At 59.2% G+C, this 15,078-nt stretch overlaps 1 protein-coding gene across 1 annotated transcript; it reads left to right on the forward strand.

Moving 5' to 3' along the window:
* The first annotated feature begins 363 nt into the window (after window positions 1-363).
* Window positions 364-14,700, forward strand: LOC135273588 (obscurin-like). Its single transcript, XM_064372777.1, is given in 13 exon segments — window positions 364-660; window positions 857-939; window positions 1,403-1,576; window positions 2,254-2,569; window positions 2,841-2,879; window positions 2,881-3,000; window positions 3,153-3,330; window positions 3,854-3,967; window positions 8,010-8,177; window positions 8,564-8,666; window positions 9,016-9,145; window positions 11,279-11,405; window positions 14,596-14,700. Coding segments are annotated over 13 exon segments (1,896 nt in total). The 3' UTR covers window positions 14,643-14,700.
* Window positions 14,701-15,078: the final 378 nt, after the last annotated feature.

Genomic DNA, 15,078 nt, shown 5'->3' on the forward strand with positions numbered 1-15,078 from the left:
GAGGGTGCTCAGGAGGCAGGACTCCCATCAGACTCCAGGGAGGGGGACCCACAGGGTGCACAGGAGGCAGGAACTGGTAAGAACAGGGCCTTCTCTGCACAGGCCCCAGCAGAGACTTGCCTTCTGGGAGGGGTGTTTGGTTCATTCATTCTCTCCTTCATTCCTTCAGCGGAGAATGTGTGTCAGGCTTCTAGTGTCCCAGGCACTCTGTTAGGGCTAGGGATAGGCTTGGAGTGGGGAGATGGTGAACAGGTAATGGAATGTAGGCAGCCCAGGCCTGGAGCCCCCGGGGCTGTGGTGACCTGTGGGGTCGGGGTCAGGCAGGGGAGGCCTCCCACACCCCTGCTATTCTGCTTGTGCACAATGACTCTGGGTAGCCTGGCCCTGGGGCTGGGGATCTTGGCAGGCCTGACTGGCACTTCCGGGGTCCCACCACCTCAGCACCCCCACCCCTCTCAGATCTTTGATATCTACATGGTCACTGATGACTACCTGCCCCTGGGGGCCAAGCAGGATGCCACTGTGCTGCGGGAAGGCCAGTATGTGGAGGTCCTGGATGCCACCCACCCGCTGCGCTGGCTGGTCTGCACCAAGCCCACCAAGTCCAGCCCCTTGTGGCAGGGCTGGGTGTCACCAGCCTACCTGGACAAGAGGCTCAAGGTACTGGATGCCCAGGCAGGAGGGTCCTCAGGGGTCTCGGGGGTCCTGGGAGGGTCATCCAAATGCCCAGACAGGAGGGTCCTCAGGGGTCCCAGAGGCCCTGGGAGGGTCATCCCAATTTGAGCGGCAAGAGCCAGTCCCCACAAGGCAAGGCCAGAGCTCAGCACCCCAACCACAAATTCCTCTCCCTTACCAGCTGTTGCCTGAGTGGGGGGCCACCGAGGCCCCCAAGTTCCCTGGGGAGGCAGTGTCTGAAGGCGAGTACAAGACGAGGCTGAGGTGAGCGGCTGCCGGGCCCGAGGCGGCGGCGCTGGCTTCCCACCAGCTGGACCATCTTCCAAAGCAGCTCTGGTTCAGGCCCCAGCACTGGAGGTCTCGGGGTCATGGTCACGCTGATTCCTCTGCGGGGGCCTCTGCAACACTGCTCCTGTGTGAGCCTGTTGGGGATGGGTGGGGGCTGAGGACAGTGGAGCAGGCCCAGAGCTGCCTGGGTTCCCACAGCTGCCCTCCCGGCCTCTCGCTGGTGGCACCCAGCTGAGTGGCTTCCTGGTGTTGGGGCCTGCCTTGTTAGAGAGGGAGCCTCTCTGCACCTGCTCTCCCACTTTCTGCGAGCAGGTGACAGACTGCAGGTGGCAGGAGGTGCTTCAATCTAGCAGCTGAGGGAGCCGGGCCTCATGGCCCGCAGTCCCTGTGCAGGAGGCAGGAGCTCCAGGGTCCCTCACAGCGGCCCCCTCCCGCCCAGCTGTGTGATCCAGGAGCTGCTGAGCTCCGAACAGGCCTTTGTGGAGGAGCTGCAGTTCCTGCAGAGTCACCACCTGTAGCACCTGGAGTGCCACCCCCATGTGCCCACGGCTGTGGCCAGCCAGAAAGCAGTCATCTTCCGCAACATACAGGACATCAGCCGCTTCCACAGCAGGTGGGTGGGGACACACAGACAGACACACAGACACACACACACACACACACACACACAGCATCCATGCGCAGATGCTCTGTGGGGCCAGGCCTCTTGCAGGTGGGTTGGAGCCAAAGAGGGAGAGAACCTGTGCTGACTTGATTTACCCCTTGGCGCACCTTCCCTCGAAATCCAGACGTGTGTACCTGGCTTACTCATGGGAAGGCCTGTGGCTTGCCCACTGCTGATATGTGCATGCATACCCTCACACATGTACACACATGAACACATACATGTGTGCATGTACCGTCTTTAAGAGCACACACCCATGTGCATGACACATGCACATCTGTAGATGCACACACATGCACACACCCACATACACGTGCACATCACCTATGTGCACACATGGGCATGCCTGTGTACATTATACACGTGGACTCGTGTACATCTCCATGCTTTATGCACACCTATGCACATGCACTTTTGCACACCCTTTCATCTGCACACTTGTGTATACATGCACAAAGCACACAGTGTCTCCTTCCCCCACCACCTGCCTGTGTGTGCAGCCACATGCATGTTCATACACGTGCATGCCTCCACAAATGTGTGCATATGATATTCATGTGTGCTTTTGTACATGGCACACAAACAGTTCCTTGCATGCCCACACCTGTCTGCACACACACTCTCAGGTCCCAGGAGCCACAGGGCCACAGCCCTTGTGCAGGGGCCAGCTTCCTCCCAGAGGTGAGGGCTCAGGGCCAGGCCATGGGGCACGGGCTGAGTCCTGATGCCATCCCCCTCCATGGCAGCTTCCTGCAGGAGCTGCGGCAGTGTGACACGGATGACGACGTGGCCATGTGCTTCATTAAGAACCAGGCGGCCTTTAAGCAGTACCTGGAGTTCCTGGTAGGGTGCGTGCAGGCTGAGTCGGTGGTCGTCAGCACAGCCATCCAGGAGTTCTACAAGATGCCCTGCCTGAGCTCATGGGCTCCCTCTGAAGGCTCCGTAAGCCCAGCCATCCTCCAAGGCTCATCCTGGCCTGCGTGCATCAGAGCCTCTGCCCACAGCCTCCCTGTGGCCCCCTTGGGCCTCCGTTCTGAAATGGGGGCAGGGCTGCAGATGGGGCGCAGGCGATGTGGGTGGGTGTGGGGTGCTGCCAGGAGTTAGGGGCACGTGCATGAGTCGGGCAGGGCACTGGGCCCTTGGGTGGCTGTGGGGTCTGCACGCTGGGTCTCCTGGCTGGCCACAGGCTGACCACAGCCCACACCTTCCCCAGGGCCACTTCATCATGTGGGAGGGTGTGCCAGGGGGGCTGCATGCCCTGGAAGGGCCACAACTGCCACGTGTTCCTCTTCCACAACCACCTGGTGATCTGCAAGCCCCGGCGGGACTCCCGCACCGACACCTTCAGCTACGTGTTCTGGAACATGATGAAGGTCTGCAGGTGCTGGATGGGGTCCCCATTCCTCGGCTGTGCGGTGATGCCACTGGTCCGGGGTGGCCTGAGTGTTTCCTTTCCAGGGCCCACATCTGTTGGGGACGGTCCAGCCATGTCCCTCCCTGTGCTGACGCCCTCCCCAACCCGCAGCTGAGCAGCATCGACCTGAATGACCAGTTGGAGGGGGACGACCGTGCCTTTGAGGTGTGGCAGGATTGGGAGGACTTGGTGCCCAAGTACCTGCTGCAGGCCTGGACGGCCATTATCAAGAACTCATGGGTGAAGGAGATCTGTGGCATCCAGCAACGTCTGGCCCTGCCTGTGCGGCGTGAGCATCCACCTCCCCGGGAGTGTGGGGGACTTAGCCAGGATGAGGCACCCGAGCCTGTTCCTGCAGCCACACAGGTCCTTGCCCAGGTGGGTGTGAGGGGTGGGCTCGGTCCCAGGACAGACAGCTCAGCCAGCTTGTGGCATGTAACAGCTACAGCCTCACGGGGAGCCTTGGGGCTGGGTGTTGAGTCGGCCCTGACCCGAGGTGGGGGACACTGTGGGAGCCCCAAGTACAGGACACCCACCCAGATTGTGTCAGGGGCCGTGAAGGGTCTGGCAGCCAGGGTGTGAACAGGATCTTTCCCCAGGCCCATCCTGGTCTCTGTTAAACACACACCTGCCTCATGCACCTGACTCCAGATGGGGACCTTGGATGAGGGATGACAAGGGACAGTTCCCATAGTGGCCACACTGTTGGATGTGGGGCTTGTGGCACAGGGCAGGTGACCTGCCAGGTGCACCTGGGGGTGCCACAGCCCTACATCCCCCTGCAGAGCACTGAGGGCTGTGTGTGCCCTCAGGGCCCCCAGACTTTGAAGAGGAGCTGGCCGACTGCACCGCCGAGCTGGGCGAGACGGTCAAGCTGGCCTGCGGCGTCACAGGCACACCCAAGCCCATCGTCAGCTGGTACAAAGGTAAACCCAGAGCCGGGGGCCACAGCCTTCCTGTCCCAGATGCTGGCCCTGCCAGCCGAAAGAAATGGGCTGTGAGGGCTAGGAGCCCAGTGTGGGGTTTGGCCAGGTGTCTGGGGCATGAAGACAGGCCTCATACATCCACTTGCCACCCACTTTCCAGCATGGCAGGGACCCAGAGATGCAGAGGCATGGAGAGGGGGGAGTCAGGGGATCTCGAGGAGGACTCGGCTCTGCAAAGCTATTAGTCACACGGTCAGGTCTGACTGTGGCCAGAGGGCCCAATTAAAGTAGCGGCTGGGAGAGCCGCCTAGGGAAAGATCCAGGAGGCACTACACACGGGCTTCGGGGTGTCCCTTCCAAGGGTGTCATCTCTCTCAGCGACAGCACATGACACACATGGGGTGGAGCCAACCAGTGGTTTCCCCAGCCCTGGTGTCCAGGGTTTTGCAGATTCAGCCATGGAATCGTGGCTCCCTGCTCTGTAGCGGGCCTTGGGCTCCAGCCCTTTGGGAGGCCAAGCTAGTGCTGCATGGGCCAGGGACCCCGGGAATCTCAGAAATCCATGGTCAGCATAGATGGTCCCATGTGGGAACAGCCGTTTTTACCAGCCAGGACATCCCAAGAGCCCGAGGTTACCTCCCAGGAGTGTGGGCCTCTCTCTGGGCAGTATCCATCCTCCCCTGGGCTGGAGCTGTGTCAGGTTTATGCAGCGGAGGGACACAGTTTGGCTCTGTCATCTATCACCTTGGCTGTAATGTCAGGAACCTGCTGGGGAGGGCCGAGAGGGGACCTGGGATGCCAGCCTGTGAGCCACCCTGGGAGCTGGGGGACTGGGCTCAGGGGTGGCTGTGGACTCTAGGGGTGTGTTGAAGGCTGAGCTGGCCCATTTGTCGATGGGGTGGCTGGCCATGTGGAGAGAGCTTGATGTCCAGATGTGCGCACCGTTGGGTCTGGACATCTGCCGGTGTGGGGGTTCCATTGACAAAGGGTGGCATGCAGACGGGCTGGGTGGGAGGAGGAAGCACCAGGTCTGGGAGGACCCTGCAGAGTCAATGCCTGTGGGGATGCAGGCGGAGGGGCCGAAGGGCAGTTGGAGAAGTGCAAGTAAGGCTCAGGAGAGGTTGTGGCCAGAGACCACAAATGGTCAGACTCGCAGATCATCTGACCTGCCAGCTGATGCAGAGTGCGTGTGGAGGGGTGAGGCCCTAGCACCCAGGCTTGAGAGCTCCTACTTCCAGAGTCTGCAGAGGCGAGAAGAGGCGAACCCAGGGGGAGGAGCGGCCAGGGAGGTGGGGCCCAGGAAGCCAGCCAGGGAGTGGGTAGGAGTGCCCAGGGCTGCCGGGGTCCCTGGAACTGTGGAATCTCCCATTCTACCCCTCATGCATGTGCAGGTTGGCCTGTCACGATTTACACATGTACACATTACACACACTTGTGCACACACTTAGAGACACACACAGAGACACATGGTACATCTCATGCATATGTACATACATGCCACACATGCATTACACATGCATGTATATTAACACTATACATGTACTATACATAGATACACATCACACAGATACTACACATACATGCATGGTATATAATACATATATGCAAATACCACACATGAATATGTATACAGGTACACATATGTACATGCCACGTACACATGCATCATGCACGGTGCACACTACCTGCGCCTATGCAACAACAGATATATACATAGATACATGCAAACATCACTGTGCACATACATGGCTACAGGCACACTACACACAAGTACATCACATATGTACATACTTCACACACGGCTACACATGTACACACACTGCACACATATATAAGTATACATATTAGAGACCACATCTGTGCACACATGGATAGTGCACGCATATACATATGTACACAGCCACACACCATAACACACATGCATGTTCATAAACACTATACACTTGGCCCACCCCAAAATAGTCACCAGCCCTTGCAGGGTCAGGTGTGTGGTTTCCACCAAAGTCCTGTGGCATGCTGAGGGCTGATTTTCAAAAATGGTGAGTCTGGTGGCCATGTTGGGGACAGAACAAGTCCAAAACCCCAAGGGGTGCCTCCCATTGCCAGAGACCCCAGTGGGCAGAATGACGACTCTCAGAAACCCAGAGTGCACGGGAGTCATGGTGTGGAGCCCGAAGGCAGAGCGTGTGCTGCAGCCTGTCTGCTCTCAGCCCACTCAAACCTGGCTGTCTGGGGGGACCAAGACTTGTTACCAGCACTGCCTTAGGGTCTCACATCGTTACCCACACCCCGGTTTCCGTGAGGAGGTGTTGGAGCCAGGTGTTAGCCACATGCAAGGGGTGCCCCATGGGAGAGAAACTCTGACTCTTAGGAGGCACAGAGCACTTTTGATGGGGCTGCTGGTACATCAGCCCATGCTGTGCTCTGGAGACAGCAGAAGACTTCCTACCTGGGATGCAGAAACAACGTCTCCTGGGAAAGGAGTGGAAGGCTTTCCCTCTGTTGCCCTGTGCCCTGTGTGCTGCAAGGCAGCCAGGGAGCCGGGCATCTCCAGCTCCACGCTCCTTCCTCTTTCCCCTCCACTGTTGGTGTTGTGCTCCATTCTAAACCTGGCTGTGTGTTTGCTCAGAGGTTGAATGTGCAATCTGAATTCCAGGCAGAAGTGTTTTCTCGAAGCAAGATGAGGACAGAGCTGCCAGTGGAGCCCATGGGATGGGCTCAGCGGGGATGGGATGAGAGGCACTGAGGCGTCAGCACAGCTGCTTCCTGTAGTTGCCGTCAAGGGGTGTGGAGATCTGAGGTGGTGGCTACAGGGTTTTTGAAAAAAATTAAAGTTATTTCTGAGCCAGGCAGGGTGGCTCACGCCTGTAGTCCCAGCTATGTAGGAGGCTGAGGTGGGAGGACCACTTAGCCCAGTTTAAGACCAGCATGGGCAACATAGTGAGACCCTGTCTCTAAAAAACATTAAAAACTTAGCTGGGTGTGGCAGTGCACCTGAGGCTGCAGTGAGCCATGATTTCCCAACTGCACTCCAGCCTGGACAACAGAGCAAGACCCCGTCTCTAAGAACATATATGTTAAAGTTCTATACAAATCAGAAGTCAGTGCTGGTCATGCCCTTTGTGATTTAAGCAATCTGTGGCACACACCCGGCCCTACTGGAATGTGAATTGATGCCGTTTTATCCATTTGGACATTACATGTGGGAAGGAGTTCTCCGCACTGAGAGACCTTGCCTTCCCATCCCTCGCCCGGGAAGGAAGCATGCGTTGGCCAGAGAGGTGTGGTCAGTGCGTGTTCACAGCAGGGTGATTTACCTCACATTCTTCAGATATTTGTATTAGAAGGCCATGCACTTGGAGGCACAAGGATGGGGCTAGTGGAGTGGGCATGAGGCTTAGGCCCCTGCTGCCCTGGGGAGACTGTGGGCCACTGTGTTCCCTGCAGGGGCAGGTGCAGGGAGAGGAAGCGTGGAGGGGGTGTGGGCAGTTATTCTGAGAAGGGGCTGAAGTCCCTAGGCTGGGCAGGAAGGAGTGAAGAGGGGTCAAGTGCGTGAGCTGGGGTGACCAAGGGCTCAGCTGCCCCTAAGGGATGGCCTCTGTGGTGCTCAGGTCCCTCAGCCTGGCTCCTGCCTCGAGCTAGTGGCCAAGGTGGACAGAAAGAGAGAGTAAGAGACAGAGACAGAAAGGCAAAATGCACAGACAGAAAGAGAGAAAGGGAGACAGAACAAGGAGACAGACAGAAAGTAGGAATAGGCAGAGACAGAGGCAAAGAGAGGTTGAGCCCGAGATGGGGACACAAAGAAAAATTGAGACAGAAACGCAGTGCTAAGGGGAGCTCGAGTCAGCCTCTGCATCCAGGGTTGCAGGTCAGCCTGGAGGCTGGACCCGGCCGGGAGCCTGGCCCTGAGCCACAGCTGTGGGCCCACCATCCCCTCCCCACCCATGATCACAGCCACCAGGCCAGGCCCAGCGTCTCGGCCCTGATGGGGTGAGCCCTCGGGGTCCCCACCTGAGTGATGGCTCCTGCTCATCCTTTCCAGATGGGAAGCCAGTGGAGGTGGACCCCCACCACATCCTCATCGAGGACCCCGATGGCTCGTGTGCCCTCATCCTGGACAGCTTGACCGGTGTGGACTCCAGCCAGTACATGTGCTTCGCAGCCAGTGCCGCTGGCACCGGCAGTAGCCTGGGCAAGATCCTGGTGCAGGGTGAGCCCGGAGGCCTGCCCAGGGGAGGAGCCGCACTGACTGCCCACCATGGCAGGCCCGGCTGCAGCGAGGATTGCCGGGGGCTCATAGAGGGTATTGGCAGGTGGGACCTGCAGCCCTTTGCTGGCATCACCCTCAGCGTCATCAGGGCAGCTCTCTGTGTGTGACTGTGTCTGTATCTCCCTGTCTGTATGTCTCTCTGTCCTTTGATCTCTGTGTCGGTACGTCATTTTCTGTTTCTCCATCTCTGTCTTTATCTGTCTCTATCTCTGTATTTCTCTGTCTCTCCATCTCTGTATCTTTATCTCTGTGTCTGTTTCTCCACCTCTCTCTCTGTCTCTCTGTATGTCTTTCTGTCTCTGTCTCTCCCCTCCACAACCCCACAGTCCCACCATGGTTCATGAACAAGGTCCGGGCCTCGCCCTTTGTGGAGGGAGAGGACGCCCAGTTCACCTGCACCATTGAAGGCGTGCTGCACCCGCAGATCAGGTGGGGCCCAGGCCTGCCTGGGGATGGGTGTGGGGGCTGGCTCCTGCCTGGGGCACAGGGCATGGACAGCGTGTTCCCAGGTCAGGGGTGGGCTGGACATGGCCACCAGTCTTCAGCTGAGAATGGTCTCTGGGGACTCTGGATCTTTCTGGATGTGGGCCCCTCAGCCAGGAGGACACGGCCAGGCTGGGTCTTGGCTTCTGGAAGGGTGGGCTAAGGACCCTGGGGGTCTGGGGGCAGCACAGTGTGGTCCTGAGCACAGGGAGCACAGCCGGGGGTGGCCCTCAGACAGGACATAGGCAGAGGGTGGCCGGAGCCCTACCTCATGTGCCCTCTGGGCAGATTCCAGGTGGTACAAAGATGGGGCCCGGCTGACCCCTGGCAGCAAGATCCAGATGCTCAGTGATCCCCGCAGCAGCCTGCTGGTGCTGGTGATCCAGGTAGCCAGCGAGGAGGACCTGGTGCTCTATGAGTGTGAGGTGAGTGGTGCAGCAAGGGGCCTTGCCCTGGGGCCCAGGCTCTCCTTGCCGGCCATCCTCTGGGGTGTCATCATGGAGGGGCTGAAGAACCCAGGAACTGTCCTTAAGGTGAGGGAGGGCCTCTCAGCAGAGGCCACGGAACACCATATCCACTGCTACACACTGATGATAGGCCAGAGGCCACCAGGCCACCACTGTCATCCCCTTATCACAGGTGGGGGGCCATCAGGCCACTGTCATCCCCCAGTCATAGGCCAGAGACCACCAGACCACTGTCACTCCACATCACAGGCCAGAGGCCACCAGGCCACTATCAACCCCCATCACAGGCTAGAGGCCACCAGGCCACTGTCACCCATCACAGGTAGAAAGCCACTAGGCCACTGTCACCTCCCATCACAGGTGAAGCCGCAAGGCCACTGTCACTCCATCACAAGCAGAGGCTACTAGGCCACTGTCACTCCCATCACAAGCAGAGAGAAACCAGGCCACTGTTGCCCCCCGTCACAGGCCAGAGACCACCAGGCCACTGTCACCTTCCATCATGGGCCAGAGGCCACCAGGCCACTGTCACCCCCCATTACAGGCCAGAGACCACCAGGCCACTGTCACTCCCCATCACAGACCAGAGGCCATCAGGCCACTGTCACCCTCCACAGACCAGAAGCCACCAGGCCACTGTCACTCCCCATCACAGACCAGAGGCCACCAGGCCACTGTCACCTCCCATCGCAGGCCAGAGGACTCCAGGCCACTCTCACCCTCCATCAAAGGCCAGAGGCCACCAGGCCACTGTCGCTCCCCATCACAAGCAGAGGGCAACCAGGCTACTGTCACCCCCATCACAGGCCAGAGGCCACCAGGCCACTGTCACCCTCCATCACAGGCCAGAGGCCACCAGGCCACTGTCACCTCCCATCACAGGCCAGAGGCCACCAGGCCATTGTCACTCCCCATCACAGGCCAGAGGCCACCAGGCCACTGTCACCCCCATCACAGTCTGGGGGCCACCAGGCCACTGTCACTGTCATCCCTGGTCACACCACTGCTCCATGCCCTGGCCTTATTCTTCCTCTGCCCTGAAGCCTCTCCTCTGCTCCCATGTCAATCTGGACGCCTTGTTCCCTGCTTCCCTGGCCATTTCAAGGATGCCACTTGGTTTTTGCCTTTAGGGGGCCTGGTGTAGCCTCATGAATTTTGTCGTTCATGTCAAATGGAGTGTCAGTAATCCCATGCAGCCTGGCCCTACTCAGGTGCCTTTTCCCTGTGGAGACGTCCAGTCTGTGGGTGGACAGAGCTGCCTTCTGCTCCAGCCCCTGTATCAGCAGGGCCCAGTCCTCCGGTCTGTCAAGGCCTGCAGTGGTCAGGGTGGCTGTGTGCCAACTGCGGGCGCCCCGGGCTCCAGACTCTTCCCGGAGCACTTGTCTGGCCACCACCCTCCCGTGTGGTGCTCTCGCTCTTGAAGCAGAGACCTGGCTCTTGACTTGCACTGCCTAGTACCATCACTACTGGCCATACATGGGGATTTACATTTAAATTTAAATCAGCTCAAGTTAAATCCAAAGCTGGGTGCTGTGGCTCACGCCAGCAATCCCAACAATTTGGGCAGCCAAGGCAGGAGAATCGCTTGAACCCAGGAGTTTGAGACCAGCCTGGGCAACATATTGAAACCCTGTCTCTTAAAAAAAAAAAAAAAAAAGACATTAAAAAATGAGCCAAGCACAGTGGTGCACACCTGTGGTCCCAGCTACTTGGAAGTTGAAGTGGGAGGATCCCTTGAGCCCAGGAGATGAAGGCTGCAGGGAGCTGACCTCGTGCCACTGTACTCCAGCCCGGGTCACAGAAAGAGACCTATCTCTAAAAAATACATAGAATTAAATTAAAGAGTCTATGCCCCGGCCAAATGTTCCATGCTCAGAGCCACACGTGGACAGGGCAGACGGAGAGCATCCTTGACACTGCAGAGGCCGTGGGGCCGTGTGGGTCCCCCAGGGATGCTGAGGCTGGCCGAGGCCCTTCCCCTTGGGGGAGACACACCAGGGTGGGGGCTGCCCATGCTCCCAGCGTGGCCCCAGGGAGAGGGCCCTGCCTGTGGGGAGCCATGGGCTCTGAGCCGGCCCTCTGTCCTTGCAGCTGGTAAACCAGCTGGGCTCTGCAAGGGCCAGGGCGGAGCTGCGCATTCAGAGCCCTGCACTGCAGGCCCGGGAGCAGCACCACAGGGAGCAGCACCACTGGGAGCAGCTCGTGGCTGCCACGGAAGGTAAGTCCCACCCCTGCCCTCACCACCACAGCTCAGACCCAGGCTGGACCCTCACGGGCCTGGCCGTGTCCTGCGGCATGAGATTCTCACCCCTCCCAGTCAGGATCTGCCACCTGGAGGACTCTGGAGGAGGAGCTGGGCTGACATCTTGGGGCAAGGAGAGCCACAGATGGGAGATGGGAAGGCTGCCGTGGGCCACGTGCAGGTCCCAGGTCCCAGCCCCTGGCTGGAGGCAGCACCTGTGTGGGCTGGTGGAGGGCGGGCCCTGAGCCCAGAGCCCTGGTGGAGGTAGAGAGGCCACTCTGGGTGGATGTCATTCCCAAAGCCCTGCTGCCATCCTGGGGAGGGGAAGCGTGTGTGTGGAGGCCAGGCCTATGCCCAGGGCAGCTCGCTGGCAGCGGGCAGATTGCAGCAGGAACAGTAGGAAGGACATCTCTGTGGAGGCCGGGCAGCTGGGCCCCAGCTTGGCTTCCAGGAGAAGGGGCAGGTATCAGGGGCCTGGCCCCTCCAACTCAGGGTAGGGCTGGCGGTGGAGGCACCTGGCCTGGTCTGGGGCTGCTCTGGGATCCTGGGACAGCCTTGGGCTGCAGAATGGCCTCACCAGGGATGGAAGGTGAGGGATGAAGTGTTGGGGGGATCAGCAGGGATGGAGGGAGAGGTGGGGCGCATCACCTCACTCCTCCCGGATGCTTTGTTCAGGGCAGGGGCAGCCAGGGTGGGAAGGGGGTCATCGGGCATCCATCGTGGGCTCCCAGTTGGAGCTGCCCCTCTAGACAGGTGATGAGCCTCCCATCCCTGGGAACATGAAAGCGGAGGGACACCTGCTGGAGCCACAGCTCCCACTGTGGATGGGTTGGAACGTGTGTCCTACAAGTCGTAAACACTGGCTACTCCATCCCAGCTCAACTGTCTCTCGGGGCACAGTGTCTGAAAGCCGGGTGCCCATCTGGGTCCCACAGAGTTTGGCCATCTTTGATGCCCTCCATGACCCTCAGGGAGACCCCTCCCTTGCCGGGCAGGAGTCCTTGTTCCTCCGCCCCCACTGTGAGTGCCCCACATCTGACGTGTCTCTGGGGCCCCGTGACCTCCATCAGCCCCACAACCTGGTGGCCACAGCACCTCACAGAACCGCTTCTGCAGCCACCGCACTCCAGCCTCTCATGAGTCCCGTTTCTTGTGGCCACGGAAGTGCCAGCAGGGACACATGGGGCTGCCTCTTGCTGGTGACAGGAGTGTCCTTTGCAGTCATAGCAAGTCTCTCTCTGGGTCTGGAGGAGGGGTGGCAGGGAGAGAGGCCACCTGTGCTGGACAGGGCGGCGGCACCTCAGCGTGAAGAACCTGGAGCTGGCGCCAACGCCTCCCCGCTTCTAACCCCTGCCTGCTGCTTCCTCTTTAACCTGGCAGCTCTGCAGCCCGAACGGGCCCTGCCCCCTCACTCGTGAACCATGCTGCACATGGCTGCACCCTTCCCATGGTTGCAAATACCCAGGTCCACAGCCGATCAGGTGGCAGTTTAGGTCCATGAGTGATGGTGCCCGGAGTGTATGGGCCCAGAAGCACCAGGCTTCAGCCCCAAGTGCAGGGAGGATGATGGGGGAGGCCCTGGGTTTTCCATCACTCTGTGCAGTTTCCATCACTGGCCAGCAGGTGGCGGACACACCAGCTTTCTCTGGGGTCAGGTTAGTCCAGGCACACAGAGCCTTGGCTGAGCACAGGGGCTCACACCTGTAATCCCAGCACTTTGGGAGGCCAGGGCGAGCAGATCACAAGGTCAGGAGTTTGAGACCAGCCTGACGACATGGTGAAACCCCGTCTCTACTAAAAATACAAAAATTAGCCAGGTGTGGTGATGCACACCTGTGATCCCACCTACTCAGGAGGCTGAGGCAGGAGAATCTCTTGAACTCGGGAGGCAGAGGTTACAGTGAGCCGAGATCATATCATTACACTCCAGCCTGGGTGACAAGAGTGAGACTGTGTCTCAAAAAAAACCACAAGCAGCGTTTTGGTTGGATTGCATTCTCTCCTCCCATGAGTGCTTTCTCTCCGTGTGAAATACACACCTACACATACGTGAACACGTGCATGCACACACAGAAATGCACAGCACCGGTGGCTCCCACCAGATGTGGGTAGTCCCTGGCATACATGTGCCCCTCCTCTGAGATGGGCGTAAAGCCTTTCTCCACATGGCCGTCTAGCAAAGCACACAGTGCCCCACCCCAACCCAGAGCTGTGAGGCTGTGCACCCCAGGCCACATCACTTGACTTTTCTGGGCCTCCTGCTAGGGGTGGTGAGGAGGGTCATGGAGATGCGAGGCTAGTGGTGGCCCATGGCCTGCCCACTAGCCAGCTGGCCAGGGATGGGAGGCGCCATCTTTGTGCCCAGATGATTCTGCCCAGGAGCTGCAGGGGAAGAGTTCTTGAGGTGACTGGGAGGAGGAGCTGCCTGATCCCAGATGCATCCCATCCCATCACCGGAACCGCAGGCCTCATCCTGCTGGCTCTGGGGAGGGAAGCAGCCAGGAAAAGCAGGAGAGACTATGGGGTGTGTGGACCGAGGTTGCTCCTGTAGGGAGATTGGGCTGCCCGCCCACTTGGAGCTCAGGACTCTGTGCAGCATTCCTGGGGCTGTTCTTGGCAGGACTTGTGTGGCCTCGTGCCACAGAGCTCAGATGTGCCACTTTCAGGACTCCAGAGTCCCTCCCCCTGAGGATTTTTTGTAACAGAGGCCCTGAATGTCTCAGCCTCAGTGTGGCTGCTGGCTCCCTGTGCAGCCACAGGCCATTGCTTTCCCTTCCAGGACTCGGCTTCTATGTCTGAGAAGTGGGATTGTAGGTCTGACAGTTTCACAGGGCTACCTCGGGACATAGGTCAAAGGAGAAGCTGGGATTTCTGTGCAGGGAGCATAGGTAGGGCCCTCATTCTCCCCACAGCCCCTGCAAAACCCTTGTGAGGGACAGAGAGTCCCACCTTCATGAGGGGATGCACTGTCCTCAGTCCTCATTCTGCAGCCACTCAGAGCAGGCATTGTCACCTCCACATCAGAGACCAGGGAACTGGGGCTCTGAGCAGACAGCCTGGCCAGGGACAGCTTAGCCGGTGACTCCACTGTTGTGCCACTCAGATAGCTCAGCCCCCAGCCCTGGCTGGTCTGTAACCCTCACCATTCCGACTGCCTTCTTTATAGTCACTGAGCAGGAGACTAAAGTCCCCAAGAAAACTGTCATCATGTAAGTGCAGGCGTGTTTCTAGCCTTCCTCTGACTGCTGTGCCTCCTGCATGCCACTGACCTGCCTGCAGCATGCCCGTGTGGCCCAGCCACCTGCTTGCCGCCCACCTGCTCACATAACATTCACCCTCTGACTTCCAGCACCGTCCAGGTACCCACAGTCACTCCACACTTCACCGCCCTGTCCCCAGGCCCTCAGCACCCTCTGTGGTCCTCACCCTCTGACTGCCAGCACCGTGCAGGTACCCACAGTCACTCCACACATCACTGACCTGTCCCCAGGCCCTCAGCGCCCTCTGTCAGCACTGCGCAGGTACCCACAGAAACTCGACACTTCACTGCCTTCCCCAGGCCCTTAGCGCCCTCCATGGTCACACCTCTCCTGCAGTCTTGGCCACTGAGACCCTTGGGTGGGTGCCTTCCAGCTCTGTGGGCCTCCTG

The sequence above is a fragment of the Aotus nancymaae genome, unplaced genomic scaffold, assembly GCF_030222135.1.
Source record: "Aotus nancymaae isolate 86718 unplaced genomic scaffold, 86718_ANA_hifiasm-v0.15.2.pri h1tg000008l, whole genome shotgun sequence".
Classification (NCBI taxonomy): domain Eukaryota; kingdom Metazoa; phylum Chordata; class Mammalia; order Primates; family Aotidae; genus Aotus; species Aotus nancymaae.